The sequence below is a fragment of the Syngnathus typhle genome, linkage group LG2 (genome assembly GCF_033458585.1).
Source record: "Syngnathus typhle isolate RoL2023-S1 ecotype Sweden linkage group LG2, RoL_Styp_1.0, whole genome shotgun sequence".
NCBI lineage: Eukaryota > Metazoa > Chordata > Actinopteri > Syngnathiformes > Syngnathidae > Syngnathus > Syngnathus typhle.
Window position 1 is genome coordinate 13,821,489 of NC_083739.1, and position 17,069 is coordinate 13,838,557.

Here is a 17,069-nt window from a genome sequence, read left to right on the forward strand (position 1 = left end):
ACGGTGCTACAGTATTTTTCCGGATTCTGTCGACACCCCGTATTTGCTCCCACATGATGTAGGTCAAGTGCCAGTGATACTGGGACAGTGGAAATATTATCCCCAAGCATATTAGGAAATGTGATTCAGGGTTAGATTGCAGGTTACACCCAATTCAGTTCACTCTTTACACGTCATTGTCTTGCATTGTTAATAGTGACAAACATTGAACAACCGTAGGATCAACTTTCAAAAAGGAAGCCAGACTGCTTGCTGCTTCTAGTGCAACATGATACGTAACAATTAAGAATAATAACTCAATTTACGATTTTCAATAACAATATCATGATCAAGAAACACTTACATAAGAGAATTACAGGGACCAAAATCCATGGCAACAAATCGTTACCACGTGGCAATAAGAGAGACAAAGCTTTTGAGGGGTTTGGTTTTCTAAGACCAGATAACATCTCACAAGTATGACCATCTTGCCGACTATCCTTCGAAATGCTATTGTGCTGATTGAGGTTGATTCTGGCTTTTTATGGTACGGCATGATGATGGTACAGTAGCCTGCATCGAGCGTGGCCAAATGTTTTTTCCATAATGTTCAAAGAAAAAAAGTTGGATGAACTCGAAATTTCAAGGCAACAAACTGTGATGAAATTTGGTGAATTTGGAAAGGTGAAAGTAGTTTTTACTACATTCCACAACAAAGAATTTACAGAACTCTACTAAGCCAGCACAACCGTGTTCATATTATATCCAGACCATTCTTTGGCACACCTGAATACTGGGTGGTGCCTCAAGCCTTTGTGACCTGACATATTGTGATCAATTATAATCCTAAAGCAATAGGAAATTAAGACATTCCCTGCTTGAAGGTCAACCACACTTCAGCCATTAGTCCCTGTTATATTGAGATAAGACTCCACCCACCCTCCACATAATCCCACAGGAGTAAATCCATTGGTCAGATGAGGAATCTAGAGGATGCAATCATGAACGTTACATCCAGTCCCTCATTGGCAGCTGAAGCATGTAAGAAAAACATTTTTTCTTTATTTCTTGTCAAATTATTCATAATTTAATATTCTTTCCCTCCGAAAATCCAGCGAGCACACAGTCATGATTTTCTTTCAGGTAACTTGATTTCATTTTTTTAACCATCCCCTTCCTGATTCTATTCACTTTTAACATTAATGTAATGTTTAATGTTGTTTTGTTTTCAGAGTATTGCAATTTGTTTCTTTCTCTCAGGTAACAAAATGAAAGATTATCGAAAGTTGACATTAAAAAAATAAATAAATTAATGATATTCATTTGAATTCATGTACCATCTTCTCTCCCTCCAGACCTGCACTTATCTGCCATTCATGCACTTGAAAGTAAGTACTGCGTTCATATTGTGAGTTTAAGTCAAAGAATACAAAGTGGTTTGTTTCCCCCAGCGTGCCAGACCACCTGGTTTGACAATGGAGATGTTTCAAGAGAAGGTGACTCGGAGCTCTTGGCTGATTTGAAAAGGAAACATGGCCTCAGGATCTGCTCGGATCCAGTAGGCATGGAGGCTCAGACGGTTTCTGGGATAAAGTCTGACCACATAAGGAACATCTTCCACACGTATGACCATTTTTATATTTCCTTTTGGGAATTGGCCACATGAAACTCAAAATGATCAAGTTACTGATGCAGTACCGTTCTAAACTCCCAAATTACAATCATTAGAATAAAATAAAATAACACTGCACTTCTTCTCCGATTTGATTATGTTGTTCGCAGCCACAATGCAGCCGAGGGCCTTTTGTGCCTCAACAGTGAGCAATCATGGAGTCCATGTGAAGATTATAAGGTCAAGTTCACCTGTTCCGGAGAGTTCTGTTCAGGTTTGTAAAGAAGAAAATCAATGAAGTAAATTAGAAGTAATTATACAATTTGATGGGTTTTTGTGGTTCTAATTCCAACAGAGTGCCAGACAAAGTGGTTTGACCTGGACGACCCCGAAGGGCATGGAGATTTTGAGCTCCTGAGTGACCTCCTCCGCAAGTTTCCCGGAGAGATCTGCCCCCAGCCAATAGCCATTCAAGCCCAAACCGTTTCCACAGACTTTGCCTCCAGTACACCAGAGACATTTTTAAAGTGAGATCATTGTCAGAGGATGCAGCGTAAGGACGTCAGAGGCACATCTCTTGCTTCACGCCATCTTTTTTATTTACAGCCTAGACGCTATGTATGGATTCGCATGTTTGAATGCAGATCAGGTTGACAAGAGCTGTGAAGACTACAAGGTCAGATTTACATGTCCTAAAGATTTCTGTCAAGGTAGGTCATGCTTCTTCTGCACACAAAAAATGAAGATCACATTCTTCAAAATAAGTCACATCATAATATCAGCAAAACATTTTTTTCTGACAATTTGTAATACTGTAATGAAGTTAGGAATTAATAATAGAAGTTTGTTATGGTAGCAACGTGGCTTGAATTTCATGTTCTACTCATGAGCTTCATGCTCACAATCGATTCATGTCTCAGCGTTTCAGGAGTGCCGTACACGATGGCTCAGTAGCGACAATGACCAATCAGACGTGGGCGATGTGGAGTCCTTGTATCAACTGATGAAGACTTACCCCGGTCAGGTCTGCAAAAATCCAATCCAAATAGAGGCCAGGACAATAAGCGGCTTGCCTTCTAAACACACTGGGGACATCTTTCTCTCGTGAGTCCTTTATTAGAATTTAAACAAAAAAACAAATAACGTAGTGCTCAGTTTGACTCATGCTCCCCCCCCCCCCCCCAATTCTAGCTATGATGTCACTTTTGGCTTTGCCTGCATCAATGAGAATCAGAAGAGTAGTAAACAATGTGAGGATTATGAAGTATTGCTGACATGTCCCTCAGATTTCTGTCGGAGTAAGTTCTTTTTTGCTATTGTGTCTATTTTTATGTTTGTTTTTATAAGCCAAGATTCAAAGATAAAAAAATAACACTTTTTACAAATCTTTTTTTTTTTTATTGACAGTTTGCAGAACCGATTGGTTCGACCTAGATAATCCCACCAATGGTGGTGATTACGAGACTCTCGTCAAGGTGCAGAGGCTGAACACTGCTGGAGTCATCTGCGCTCAACCTGTAGCAGTGGAGGCGATGACAGTATCTGGCATCCCAGCACACAAGACTGGTGATGTATTTCAAATGTGAGCAGACCAAACGATGACAAAAACTCATGTTTATGCTACCTGAAGTAAATTTGTAACTTTAAGAGATGTGCAAGAATCTAATATAGTTGAGGTGATAAATCAAAGGAGTACGATTGCAATTTCCAACCAAACTTGTTCTTGCTTGTCTACATTTTTTTTTTTTTTACAGGTATGATGCTACTCAAGGCTTTGCATGTGTGAATGATGATCAGCCTGGTGAGAAACAATGTGAAGACTATAAGGTCAGATTCACCTGCCCACCAGATTTCTGCGCCTGAATGAGCAGTCTTGTATTCATAAGGACATCATCAGCTCTCACTAATTCTTGTTTTGGGATTCTTTAAATGGTGTCACTAGTACAAACAATAATATTTAATGTGTCCACAATGCAAGGCAGTCTTATTGATGTGATTCACTGAGAATGGGGGCTGTCTGGAACTCTGGAATCTATGAAAAAACTAAAGCACACTTACAATTTGAAAAGGTCTTACACTTGAGAGAATGATTTTTTTATTCGGTATAAATTAAATCTAGTACAACTATTTAATCAAACATTGTTCTTGTGACAAGCTGTGTTGCGTCTGCGTGTGACTATTTAGCGACACCTAGCGAGGATTATTCATATTGCGTTGCCATGACGCTTTGGTATACTGCAAGAAAGGAATTTTCCCACAAATGAGTATTTTGTGCACACATTGTATAAATTTCATGGCCACAAATGAGCCTTTTGTGTTATGTTTTATCGTTATTGTGGCAAAAAAATGAAATCCCATGTCACGTCTGCATGGATGCGCAAAGGTCAGTGGATCAAGTGTCTATTATATATTGATAATTCACAGCAAACATAAAAGCACATTGTGCCATTTGAAAGAATGTTGACTTTACGTCTTTATTCCCGTGAACGTGGGCAGTATTTCAATTTGGCGATGTATTTGCTGCACAAATTTCATAAACAGATCTTCTGGTTGATTGATTAAGTGAAAAACACAATTCTCTTATTCTATCGTACGCGCTTTAGAATTTTTTTTTTTTGAAAAAGAGACGTCCGTCACTTCCTACTATAGCTGCCATGGTAACAATTCCTACTTGTGTGCTTTTTTTTTTTTTTTTTTAAATATAGGGAGGAATGAGCTGAGCAGAGGCATGAGACAAAAATCTATTCAATATAACCTGATATATTCCTGCATATGAATTATTGTATTAGCCACCGCAGTATTTCTTCTTCTTTTAAAACCTGTGAAATTCCGTTTTGCACTTGTCCTGCTCCACGCACATTCTTGCACGCTCTGTCAGCGAGCGCTGACCATCCGAGGAGAGCATGACAGCATAACGGAAACGAGTAGAAGCCCCGAACGCGTCACCTCCGGTGGAATATTCCAGCCTTTTTGCGCCTTGGTCTTTAAAAGACTGCGTAGGTGACGCTTCTGCAACGTTGACAGGTAAACGTGCTACTGATGCCGCTGACAGAATAAAAAGTTACAACCTAAGGAGACAAAATAGTAAGCTGACGGTAAACCTAGAGAAAAAAACGCACAGTTCCTTAATTTGTGTGGCTACATTCTCTACTCCGTTGCATCCATTCCAGGTAAGGTGCTATAAAATGATAATCTCACATTCAGGTAAAATGTCATTTTGAAAGTGAAAAGGGATTCTATTGCTTGTGACGCAATCGCGCCCCTTAGATGATTTATATTTGCACATGAGTGGAATTCTAAAATGGTTGGCGCAAATGCAGCGAGTGGCAAATATTTGGAGAAGCGTTGAAATGACGCAGTTGGTGTTCAGCCAGATGGGAATTATTTTAAAAACAGTTTGGGTCCAGCAAAAAAGTCGAATACTTGGTGCCATCTTATTATATTATTATTACTTGTCACAGTGTCTTTCAGCTGCTGTGATTCGGGGAAAGTCATGATCCTGTTGACACCATCTTCCGGTAGGTCCAGTGATTATTCATGAATCTAATCTCGATTAGTGTGCTCTCGTCTAGCCAATCTGGGGATTTGATATGGTTGAACTGAATAAAATGGGATGGGAGTTATTAAATCTGCATGTATTTGTGATGTAATCCGTGAATTGTATAGCCTTGCATTTGCGTGTTGCCGTTGTATTAGCTGCAGTAAACTTTATGTAATGGTTTCGGTTTTTTAAATGATTATGATTATTCCTGTTGTTTTTTTGCACCCCCCTTTTTTTTACTAGGTAACTTAGTAGGGTTATGCAACATGGGACTATTTGCACTCATTACGCAGCAATTCAGATGTAGAGACAAAGTTCGCTGAATCTGTTTGTAGTCTTTGCCCGAAATTATTTCGAGTGTATTTCAAAATGTGACATTTTTATCCCAAAATTCAATCCAGTAAAGTTAAAAGCATGCTGTCAGTTAAAAACTATTTCTTGGCTGTGTGCTCTTGTCTCATTCACTGTTTTCTTTCAGATGAAGAGTCTCTTGAACTGCCCCGCCTTTGGAATCACACGAAATTCAGGGTGAAACTTGATATACGGGTTGCTATAATGCAACATTTAAATCTATATTGTAAATTTTGAAGTCATGATCTGAGCACACTGTCTTGGATGGTACTATGACATGAGAGAAAGCGCTTTAAAAAGAAAATCGATTGAGAACATTTATTTATGGGGCAAAGACAGTTCTTTTGGCCAGTGTAAACTGGTGTCAGCTTTTGTTCCATCTGGCTGACTTGATGTTGATGAGCTGTTATTATAACCAGTAATACCAACTTTTGTGTCATTGTAACACGACTTCAAAATTAAGTTAAAAAGCAGACATATTAGACACTGAACCGACGCAGGAAAGCTTTTTCTACTTTAAAATCGATGCTTCACAGACATTTGTCAATAGACTAGATCCATTAGCTGCTGCCACATTGTCCGAGGTCACCACTTTTGATTGGCGCGAGCAGACAAATTGATCTCACGTCTGGTATGTGTCAATACAGTTGTTGCAATTTACACTGTCACTGTAGCTACCTAAATTTAGTTACCTCAATGTTTGTGTGTGTGTGGGCATGCGCATGCGTATGTGTGTGTGTGCTGAAAAATAAATAAATCCTGAATTTGTTTAAATGTCAGCACGGTGGACAACCAATTAGCACATTCACCTCACATTGCACAGGTCGTGGGTTCAAATCTGGGCTCTGGCTTTCTTGTGTGTTTGCATGTCCCCCCCCCCCCCCCCCCCCCTGCCCGTTTGGGTTTTCTCCCGTTGCTCAGGTTTCCTATATTGAAGACTCTAATTCGTCCGTAGGTGTGAATGGTCGTTTGTCTGTTTGTGCCCTGCAATTGGCCGGTGACCAGTTCAAGGTGTACCCCGCCAAAATCAGGTGGTTTAGGCTTTAACACACCCGCAACCCTTGTGAGGATAAGTTTGGAATGGATTTGATCATGCTACAGTTGCACATGATTAAAATGAGATAAGTTAACATAATTTTCCCCATTTCAAAACTGTATTAGAAAAATACAAGTTTGTTTCCCATGTGTTAATCATGTGCAACCTACATGTTTGGTGTAAAATCAAACAAGTTTTTTTTCAGTGGCGTGTGCATGATCTATTTTTGGGCGAGCCACTTGATCATGTTTGACTGCACATTTGTCAAAAAAGAAAACGTTATAGTGATCCCAAAATGGACGCATACTGTACGGTCAGTGTCCACCCAATAAACACACATCTTAAGTGATGCTCGGTTTTATACAGCGTGACATTTATTTTCTAGTAGAAAAAAAAAAAAAAAATCTTACTTTTCACTGCTGAGCTTCGGCTCGGCCTGGGCGAAATAGTTTAAACACACTAAGGTCAGCCGGCATAGTCGGTTTTAACTTTAGTCTTCCACGTTCACCAAGATGGCTTCTAACTGCTGCTGTAAAATGCTGGCAGGTCTCTTCCAGTGCACCAACAAGTTGTTTGTCAGTGATCAAGCCCTGGGACTACAGATCAAGGAGTTTGCTCGTAGAAATGCTGCTAACGCCCTCTCCGTTGCCAACATGCTCATGGGCATGGCCTCCATCCTCAGCAGTCTTGATGGGTGAGTCGGCACATCTCCAATAATAATAATCGAATGAATTGCTGGACTCTTTGGAACATTCACATATCCTCTTGCATGTTGCTCCCTCTTTTGTTCAGGCAGCATCACGCAGCATGTTGGCTGATTCTGATTGGGTACCTGCTGGATTTGGCAGATGGAGCTGTTGCCAGGCGGCTTGGCGCCTGTTCCGCCCTGGGTATGTGGAGTGTTGACGTCGATAGATTGCCAAAGATCAACTTCAAATGGAGCATTGGCCAGGCTCTCTGCTCAGCGCTTTGTTGGACTTTTCAGTTTGGCAAAACACAAAGTTCCCTGCTAATGGAGACTAAGCTGATGAATCATTTGGATTGTTTTGCCAAGTCATTAATGCAGAAGGAGCAATGAGAAAGAATGCCTATTGCTTTTGAATAATGCAATGCACATTCACGTCCAGGTTTAAACAGAAGGTTCTTTATAAGGTGGAATCATTGAGGTTAACGTATCTGGTTATGTGAGTGCTGTATGACAAGTTCAATGAAAGAAAGTTCATCACTTTTTCAATGCCTTGGAGAAATGTGAGATTAATGTGGTGTATTTCTGCCTTATGAGCATTTTTGTGAATGTTTTTGTGAAAATATGGTTTAATACACGGTAAACAAGCCTGCACTTGTTGAGAAAGAAACACTCCAAAGCACGTAAAATGAAAGATACAATCCAAATTTGACATTTTTGAATACTCAACCTCGTGAATGTATACCCGCCGGCGTGGAAACAATGAGAGAATCTAGGGAGCCACAAAAAAACATGCATCTTCATACCTTTCCCCTCACATGCGACAAGCTTGGAATTTTCTCATTTTAAAAGCTCAGCACTTCAGTCAACCTCTCACGAGTCACAATAACCAAAAGCCCAAAATAGCTCCGAGGTGCATCATCCGTTGTCGGCTGCGCAAGTCAGGGACCTTTTCGTCTGCTGTGTTTTTCTGCATGACTTTGCAGGTGAATGTTGTTTTGCCCGTCACGTATTTTGTCAAATGAATTTTGTGATTAGGTCGACTAATTCCACCGCATCGCCTCTCAATTGTTCATCTTATCCCATTGCTTTGTTTTCCGCGCATATTTGAAATTGCTAAAATGGTTGACCCTGGGCTTTCGGAATGCCGCCTCATTCATTCCAGCTGCGGCCCCGACTCACCTCTTCCTCGTCTGCTCAAATGCACACTCGCTTCTCCTGAGAGATAAAAGGGACAAGCCCACGGGTTAATTTTGTTTGCTGAATGGCCGCTGACTCTGAAATTCCCACATTGCGGATGACCGCGCAGAACATTTTGTTCAAGAAATAGCAACAATTGTTTCATTCAGTTCACTTTTGTCCCTCTTTTGTTTCTCTCAAGGTGCAAAGCTGGATGACTTTGCAGATTTCACGACATTTGGGATCGCCACATCCCTGCTCCTGAGGACACCTGCCCTGTTGGATAACATCCTGTGCATGTGTTACGTCCTCTCGGTTTTTATTCGCCTCTGTTTCTTCTCCAGTGGTGAGTCATATGTGATATCTGAAGGAGAAGAGAGGGCAAATGTGCTCCTCTTCTTTTTTGAGGATGTTATGGATAGGCTGACAGATGAGATGAGACTGGAATGCACATAGCATTGTGGAGCAGGTGGAAATGAGATCAGATAAGATTAGCTGCACAGAATATATGCGCAGGAATAAGACGGGTGAAGGAGCAAGGCAACTGGGAGAAGCAATAGAAAGGGTGGAATACTTTAAATGCCAGATCTTAACAGTCCGAGAGCTGCATTGGCAGAGATGAAGATGCTGAGGTTCTCCCACGTTTGCGAATCCCTACACTTGAGACTTGCTCTTCTTGGTCTGCAGGGATCCCATTCATGTATCGCGGACTGCCCTGCATCTACTCCTCGGGCTTCCTAGCTAGCGTCTCACTGCTGTCGGGCAACAACACGACCATGCTGCGAATCATCGCTGTGGCCATGATCCCCTTCATGATTAGTAGTCACATCTTCTACCCTCACGACCAAGTGTTGGAGTCCCAAGCCTGGAAGAAAGTTGTCTATGCTGGAGGTAAGTTTTGTCTCATTGCTAAGGCCTTTTAATGCATTGTGAGTAACTCTTAAAATAGTGCAATAAGAATAAGGAGGGAGTTTTTACACACAATTTTGCAAATGAATTACTGCTCTGTTTAAAATATAAAAAATTGATTTAGCATATGGGGAATGTGTTGTATCAGTCTGTGCTCCGTTGCTTTGACATTCACTTGATACCTTTCTTGAGTATGATCTTAACTATCCTCTCTTAACTAAAATTTGCATCTCCCCCCCCCCCCCCCCCACCTCCTGCCTTTCATTTCCCAATTTAGGAGTGGTCATGTTGCTCTGCTCGTTCTTCCTCCTCCCTTGTGTGTACTACCTACTGTGGTGTATCTCCTATATTTTGTTCCCTACATACCTTTGGAGCAGTAAAGTGTAAAAGCGAGAATGTTGGCCACTTCCAGACTACTACTCGCTGCTATGGAGGATCCAAGAAGCTCATTTCCCACAAACACTGCAGTATTTAGCACTACCACTTACTTTTAATTGTTGGATGTGATGCATCGTGGGGAAAGAATCCAGAAGAGAACAACTGTGTCCTGATGGGAGTAACTTGTGGTTCTCACTCAAGGTGAATAAGAAAAGTTTTGAAATTTTAGATGTACAGTGGGGCAAAAAAGTATTTAGTCAGCTACCAATTGTGCAAGTTCTCCCACTTACAAGATGAGAGATGCCTGTCATTTTCATCATAGGTACACTTTTATTGATGGATGTGTACAGTATTCACATCAAGATGGTTCGCTTAAAGTAGAAAAATCACATTCATCAAAGCTATCTTTATTACAGACGTAAACGGCAAAAAATCTAAAAAATAAAATCAAAAAAAAAATCTAGCATCTGAGTCAGGTGCCTCTGTTGCGGCTAGTAATAAACCACCACACCCGAGGTAAAACAACCAATTAGAGAAAGAAGGCATGACTTGAACATTTGTTGCGCACTCATAACGGCCCCAGCCTACACAAGTAACACATAAAGTAAATGTTTTTATTTAGAGTTTTATTTTTCAACAGTCAAGTCATGGCAGTTTTGATTAATATGACAATGTGTTTTGTTTTTTTTCGAAATTGAAACGTCGGATGTCAACATTCTCGCATCTGTTTTTTTTTTTTTTGTCTTACTGGAAGTGAATTGCTTTCTCCCCTGCCAGCAGTGATTTAGGGACATGCAAAATTTAGATTTCTTGTAGCCTCTGTTTTAGGAGGATTCTGAACTGTAAATCCACACTGGATTGTTCGAATGACACACTCTTTGACGTCTACTGGACAGTATTCAGTATTTGTTTTTATTATGAGTGACATTTGAAGAGAGAGTGAACTGATCAGAAACTTGATGCTAAAAAAAACAAAAAACAGCAACAGGCTACCTGACTTCATTCCACTACACTATTCAAGTTTCAAGGTTTATCCTTCACATTGCTTTGTGGAAGGCTTCAGTCAACTTCATTCGTGCTGAATTTTCTCTTGAAACCTTTGAAACACAAAAAAAATATTCACTCAAACGGTTGTGACTTGGGTTACTCACACTGTTCTGTCTTGTTGATGGCTTTATAGATAAATCTTTTACAATAGAATTTCCATAGATGTATTTATTATTTACATTTATGTGGATGTTGTCTGACATAATTTGAAAAGTAAAATATACATATGGCACTTTGCCATGCAACATTGTTTGCTGTTGGTCAATACATTGTTTAAATTGTAGACAGATGCTTGTAAACCAAATAAATTGCATTTAGTACAGATTATAAATACAAGTATAACCACATTTATTCATGAAGGTTTTAGAGTTAAAAGTTCAACAAGAACTTTTAAATGACTGAACCATATTGTATTTTCCTGATTATTAATTGATATAGCTTTTGTTGTACTGTTGTTACACTGTTGCAAACTCATGTTTTAATCCATCTGCAGAAGTGGCTGATACTGCAAAACATAATTAAAAAGAAAGTACCCAAATACAATAGGTGACTATTGTGATTAATCTGCAGAATCTTGTAGAATCTAGTCGTTGATTTGAATGCCAGAAAAGTACACCACTGTATCAGCAAATTCACGCAATGGGAATGTATGTATTGTAATGTGTGAACTGTAACCAAATGCACTCAGGCAATATCTGTACATTCATTTTCTATACTGATCTGTTAAAGGTCACAGGGATCTGCCATCAGTCACAATGCACAAATAGTAACACAGATGGAATGGGGTTGACTTAAAGTTAAAAGTTAAAGTCCCAATGATCATCACACACACATCTGGGTGTGGTGAAATTTGTCCTCTGTATTTAACCCATCCCCATGTGATTTTGATCCACCCCCTGGGGGAGAGGGGAGCAGTGAGCAGCATCGGTGCCGCGCTCGGAATCATTTGGCGATCTAACACCCCAATTCCAACCCTTAATGCTCAGTGCCAAGCAAGGAGGCAATGGGTCCCATTTTTATAGTCTTTGGTATGACCCGGCCGGGGTTTGAACCCACAACCTTCCAGTCTCAGGGCGGACACTCCACCACTAGGCCTCTGAGCACTTGAAGAGGAAATGAGCACCCAATAAGTAGGTGTTAAGAATGGCAGCTCAGCAAACAGAAGATTTTGTTATTAATATTGGCAGTGGGATAAGTTCAGCTCTTGTGTGACCCTGAGCAGATAATGTCACTCGTTTGTCATAAATTGTCACTGGGCAAACTTGCTGCCTCACATAGTGGACAAAGATTAGCTAAAATAGCACGAACTCCTGCAAACAAAACCACGAGGATTAGCAGACAGGATTAGACTAACCAACATAAATCTTAATTTGAAACACTAAACCTACGTTGAAACTCTGTGTGACCATCCTAAAGCCTACTTTAAAAAACCTAACCATCATTGGAACGCTAACCCTAATTTCAAACCCTACCAAAAACAATAAAACAAGCCTGTTTTGACAAAGCAAGTAGTACAAAGTATAAGCAAAGAATGTATTTTGAAATATTTTTTTTTTGTTTCAAGTATTGTACAGATAGTAAAAAAAATATTAAAGCAGAGCAATGAACAATACATGTAAATAGATAAAATACCCAGGATTCGAGACCAATAAAACAAAAAAAACGACGTAAATTGGTCACAATCAGTAGTAACGTATGTATTTATATTTCAGTACTTCCCATCATTGATCAATGTATCAATGAAGTCCGGTGATTGTAATATCCACTTGTAACCACAAGAGGGCAGGCTTTCATAGGAAAAAGAACGCTCATAAACTCTAAACGCTACTGATGGCATAAAATTGCAACACGTCATGCAAGACTCTATTGGTCACTTTGCCGATTCCTCAGCGATTATGTGTAAACCTTATCTGTCATTACTCAAACGCAAATACACATTTCCCCGCGGCAACTTAGCCTCGTTTGTCACAGAGTAACAAAACGCCTAAAAATATGTCACAAAAGTCCCGCCTTCTTCTCCTCGTCATTGGTTGAACCATTCGCCTTCGACTCCCACCCCTGACTGCTGATTGGACAGAAGAGCCTCTAATCACAATGCTACACGGAACAAGGCTGGTGGGGGGGGGAAAAAGTTATGAAGTATAATCGGATCATGGCCCGTGCGTGTTCCCATGAATGTTTTGTTTCGTACAAAATGTTCAGTGCATGTTGAGGAGTCGTGCAGTCGCCGAGCGTTGAACACATGGATGAACGCCTGGGAAAGAAAAGAGCGCAATCCTCCCTTGTCTGAGAGGAGGGACAGGTATGTTTTTCCGTTTCCAAGGACTGCGTTGCTGATGTCACCGCGGAGGAGGAGGGCACCAGACAAGGACAGGTGCGCGGCGTAAAGTTGCATATCCAGTCTGTTTGGATCGAGCTGCGAAACAAACAGCTGATACGGTGATCCGTGTTTTGACTGCAATTTCATCAACTTGGCCGACGAATTCCTGATTTTTGGGGTGATCGCGTTTGAAACGAGGAGAACTACCGGGCACTCGCTAAGTGCACTTTGCACGGTTATATTGGAGTTCAACCGAGGAAAAAAAAAAAAGCGACGGCCCAGTTGTATTTCGTGAGTGCACAAGAAGGGGGTGTGGGGTTGAGACACCCCAGTACCCGAAACGACACTTTCCGTCTCTATGCGACACTGACGCAGCCGGTTGGCCTCGCATGCAAAGAAGTGATGCGCAAGTGATCCAGTGGAGCGACCGACCACCTTCCATGTGCAAGAGACCACTTATCATCGAAGTGGAATATGACATTTGACTTGTACAATCTGCAATGATTCCCCGGTGCGTCACTGCGTCTTAGCACCACCAGCCGCCTTCAAGGACGATCGTGTTCGGACTGCAAAAAGAGCATCCAACAATGTCCAAGACGCTCAAAAAGAAGAAGCATTGGTCGGCGAAAGTCCAGGAGTGCGCTGTATCGTGGGGGGGATCCGGCGACCTGGTCACGGTGGTGGAGGTGCGTGGCGGCGCCGAGCAGGGGGAGTTCCCCTATCTCGGCCACATTGCAGCCGAGGCAATGGTGTGTCACGCCGGAAGACTCCCTGGCAGCGGCGAGGTGCTCCTGGAGGTCAACGGCACCCCGGTGAGCGGACTCACTCACCGGGACACGTTGGCTGTCATCCGCCACTTCCGAGAGCCCATCCGCCTGAAGACAGTCAAACCAGGTGTGTGCGCCTTTTGATGTGTGTGTGCGTGTGTGTGAGTTCGGAAGCTAAAGGTCACTTCCATGTTTTCAGCAGCTGTTTTTGCTGCAGTACGCTCCCGATCACGCGCGTGCATGTGAGAGAGCGAGGCTACATCTGGCAGCACTGCCACATCAGCTCGCCGACCTTTGTCTGAACTCATTTTGTAATCTTCTTCGCATCCATGCACGAACATTGCTATTGAGATGATTCCGAGCTGCGTGGAGACGCACTCACGCGGCACTGTTTAAACCTTGACGTCTGAGTTTGATTTCATTCCGTGCCACACTCAGTTCCCTATTGATATGAATTGAAAGGACATGAATCCCCCAAAATACAAGATGAGTCTCATTCCGTTATCTTCAGTGACGTGCAGTGAGATGCAGGCATGTTCTACTGTAGAGGCGGATACAAAAATATAAACCCAAAATAAGAGTGATCCTTGTACAGCATTTCAATTTTCATGGAAACACACTGACTGAGCGTTGAATGTTGATGTACATGTGAGCTATTTGTCATGTCAGTGGTGTTGCTTTGGCAACTTTGTTTCACTGCACCACACGGCGGAGAAAAGACAAGATCTGTCAGACTGATGAAATGACCCCACGCGTAAATCATGGGGCTGTTGTATTGATACAGAACGATATTTTGATACGCTTTTATCAACACTGTCTGGAAAAAGTAGCAAGCTGTTTTGCTGCCACAATTTCACAATGTGGCCATAGCTGTGACACTCGACAGGAATGTGTAAATGGCTGATTTGTCTGCTCGGTGTTGTGCAAGCAAGTTGTAGCACCATGGCAAATCTAAATCCAAACCAACCCGTTGGGCCGACATTCCTTTGTGCCTGAGGGCGTAACCACGGTCACATGCTTTGCCGTGTTTACATCCACGCGTACCTGTTGATAGTGGTTCTTTAAAGTCTCATCTGGGGAAGATGGGAAGATTTCATCGCAATGCAACTGTTATCTTTTTTGGGTGTAATGTTACAAATCCTGCCACAAGTTGTCTCAGGATATTTAGGACTGACATCGGAGGCTGGCTGATCAACCCAACCTGCTTTGAATGCATTGTTTTGGAGTCTGACTATATACTCCTCCAGGCTTTTAGAGTTTTAGAATTGTGGCTTGACTTCATCTGGGCGGAGTTGACACTTAAAGCACTCAAACGTTGCGCAGTCAGAAGCATCTTGCGTTAAGTGGCTTACAGTAAATACACATCCATAGATGATGCAGTAAGGGAGAACACTTAAGTCATTTTGTATTCTTACAACGTGTTCACAGGGGATGGTTAATCAGCAATATAACTCCGGTTTGACAAGTTCATATGGGCTTCTCTGTTCCCCCTGTGGGTCCCCACTGTGTGTTTATATCTCAGTCTCTTTTCTCATGATTAATTCAAGCCTCATCTTTCATTTATGGCTGCCTGATGCTGAGATGAGGTGGCTCAAATGATAGCACCCTGGTGGAGAAGGAAATGTTGTAAAGTTGGGAGAGAGGATAAATTACGCAGCATGTTTTGCTCATGTACAGGAAAAGGGGGATCGGACAAAAAAGCGTGTTGTGTTCGTCCTACTTTCTGTAAATGTTTGAGTTGTCGTAGTTGCAATTTTTTAAAAATGGTTTATTTCAAACACGTGTGTGGATGTCAATGAGTTGGGCCTCACCTCATTTTCCCATTTTCTGTGAGTTTTAGACATTTTGTTCTCTTCTCAACTGACATTATTGCAGTTGAACATGAGTCTCTCAATACCATTAATCTGAGGATTGCTTTATTATTGTAATATGGCAACCAGAACTTTTTTTTCCACACTTTTTTGGACGTGACTACTTTAAAGATGGACATAATTTGCTCCGGTTTAGACTTGTTGAAGTAGCTGCTGCCGAGCAAGCTATCATTTTAGTGTGCGGATTTACCAACAGTCCTCACATTACACATCGAGCAATTTAGAGTCTAGAACTAACCTAAGAAGCATGTGCGAGAGAACTTGCTAGCTACGTCAAAAATTCCAACGTAGAGTCAAAGATTGTTCAAGTTAGTAGATTTGATTTTGATTCAAGTTCTTACAATGTGCTTCCCATGTGTTTTTGTGGGATCATTTGAGCCCAAACAAGGAAAAAAAAAAAGCCAAATTTAAATGATTCATATCATTGACGCTGTTGTGTAAATGTTTTGAAATGATATCCAGCCAAGATGCTTGAGGTAACGGAACCATCAAATGAAGCTGTGACGGTTGTGAGGGATAATGGAACAAGGTGGGCATAAAATAGATTTTTTTTCTCTCCCCCTAGTCTTCTTGTCATCCCATAATGAGTGGAAGCTAGCGACAGAGTGAGAGCTTGCTCCTTTTTGTGCAACATAGATTGGCAGACTAGAGAAGTCACGGAAATGAAGATCTATGATTCAATAGACGGGTGCAGGACTGAGCCCTGCGGCGAGCAGGTAATCTTGACAGCTGATTGAAGTGAGATTCTTCCAAATGCGCAGTCACGGCACTTCGAGTTGGGCCCATCTGGTGTCTTGGTTTTCTGGCGTCACCAGCAGAGACAATAAGCAAAACGGCATTGCTGCTGCGGTAGGATTCCCGTGTTAGATATTCCTATATTGAGGGAAGTGATGCACACCGAGGATTGCAGAGCTAGGAGAATCACGTACGAGATGACGGAGATCATTACTAATCTCAGAACTGGGGGGCGATTATGCTGCCATTAATCATCAATCAACATTTCTTGTAACAGCATTCACTCGTCTCAATCTAATTGTCCCTGAAAGCCTGGAGTGTTTCCGTGATTTTCTTTTTAAAAGCGTCACACATAGGGACAAAAAGATGTTTGTGTTTTGAGACGAGTCTGCTGCTTGCGCCACGTTAATGGATTACCTACACTATTTGATGTATTTTAATTTTTGTAAAGACTTGCTGCATGGGGGTGTGCCTCTCACCCACTTCTAGACATGGGGCTCAATAAGTGGCCACCCCCTAGCTCCGGCCCTTGTGGGAACATTTTTAAGATGGATAGAAGATAAAATGACAACATTTCAATGAATTGCATGTCATACCTAATTGCTGTACACTAATTTCCAGCATTGCAGTCTGCGTCTCATCAATCGCCCTGTAAAGTA

General features: G+C 41.6%; 3 protein-coding genes across 7 annotated transcripts in view; all 3 read left to right on the forward strand.

Moving 5' to 3' along the window:
- The first annotated feature begins 45 nt into the window (after positions 1–45).
- Positions 46–6,953, forward strand: LOC133170409 (uncharacterized). Its single transcript, XM_061303325.1, has 12 exons — positions 46–1,020; positions 1,095–1,122; positions 1,212–1,239; positions 1,335–1,367; positions 1,431–1,602; positions 1,762–1,865; positions 1,947–2,118; positions 2,198–2,301; positions 2,512–2,695; positions 2,783–2,889; positions 2,999–3,173; positions 3,346–6,953. Exons 2-12 carry the CDS (start codon positions 1,108–1,110, stop codon positions 3,452–3,454), a joined length of 1,203 nt encoding a protein of 400 aa, XP_061159309.1. The 5' UTR covers positions 46–1,020; positions 1,095–1,107; the 3' UTR covers positions 3,455–6,953.
- tmem269 (transmembrane protein 269) lies at positions 4,475–11,260 on the forward strand. 4 transcript variants are annotated; one of them, XM_061303355.1, is made up of 7 exons: positions 4,475–4,615; positions 5,053–5,109; positions 7,066–7,213; positions 7,312–7,409; positions 8,586–8,729; positions 9,071–9,274; positions 9,570–11,260. In XM_061303355.1, the coding sequence occupies exons 2-7, from the start codon at positions 5,085–5,087 to the stop codon at positions 9,677–9,679; spliced, it is 729 nt and encodes a 242-aa protein (XP_061159339.1). In that variant the 5' UTR covers positions 4,475–4,615; positions 5,053–5,084; the 3' UTR covers positions 9,680–11,260. The 4 variants fall into 4 exon arrangements, with proteins under 4 accessions (XP_061159339.1, XP_061159330.1, XP_061159347.1 ...); XM_061303346.1 differs by having other exon boundaries at positions 4,547–4,761; XM_061303363.1 differs by having other exon boundaries at positions 4,549–5,660.
- A 1,544-nt stretch (positions 11,261–12,804) lies between these two features.
- magi3a (membrane associated guanylate kinase, WW and PDZ domain containing 3a) overlaps positions 12,805–17,069 on the forward strand; it is a 55,647-nt gene continuing 51,382 nt past the window's right edge. Inside the window, exon 1 of one of the 2 annotated variants that reach the window (XM_061303288.1) lies at positions 12,805–13,931. In XM_061303288.1, coding sequence (XP_061159272.1) covers positions 13,625–13,931 — 307 coding nt within the window. In that variant the 5' untranslated portion in view covers positions 12,805–13,624. The remainder of the gene's footprint in view (positions 13,932–17,069) is intronic. The other variant, XM_061303297.1, reaches the window with a different exon arrangement.

Coding starts and splice junctions, on each gene's coding strand:
- LOC133170409 (XM_061303325.1), top strand. Junction 1,866..1,946: donor TTCCGGAGAGTTCTGTTCAG/GTTTGTAAAGAA, acceptor TAATTCCAACAG/AGTGCCAGACAAAGTGGTTT. Junction 2,119..2,197: donor ACACCAGAGACATTTTTAAA/GTGAGATCATTG, acceptor TTTTATTTACAG/CCTAGACGCTATGTATGGAT.
- tmem269 (XM_061303337.1), top strand. CDS start 7,032: ATGGCTTCTAACTGCTGCTGTAAAATGCTGGCAGGTCTCTTCCAGTGC. Junction 7,410..8,585: donor TGGCGCCTGTTCCGCCCTGG/GTATGTGGAGTG, acceptor GTTTCTCTCAAG/GTGCAAAGCTGGATGACTTT. Junction 9,275..9,569: donor GAAAGTTGTCTATGCTGGAG/GTAAGTTTTGTC, acceptor TTCCCAATTTAG/GAGTGGTCATGTTGCTCTGC.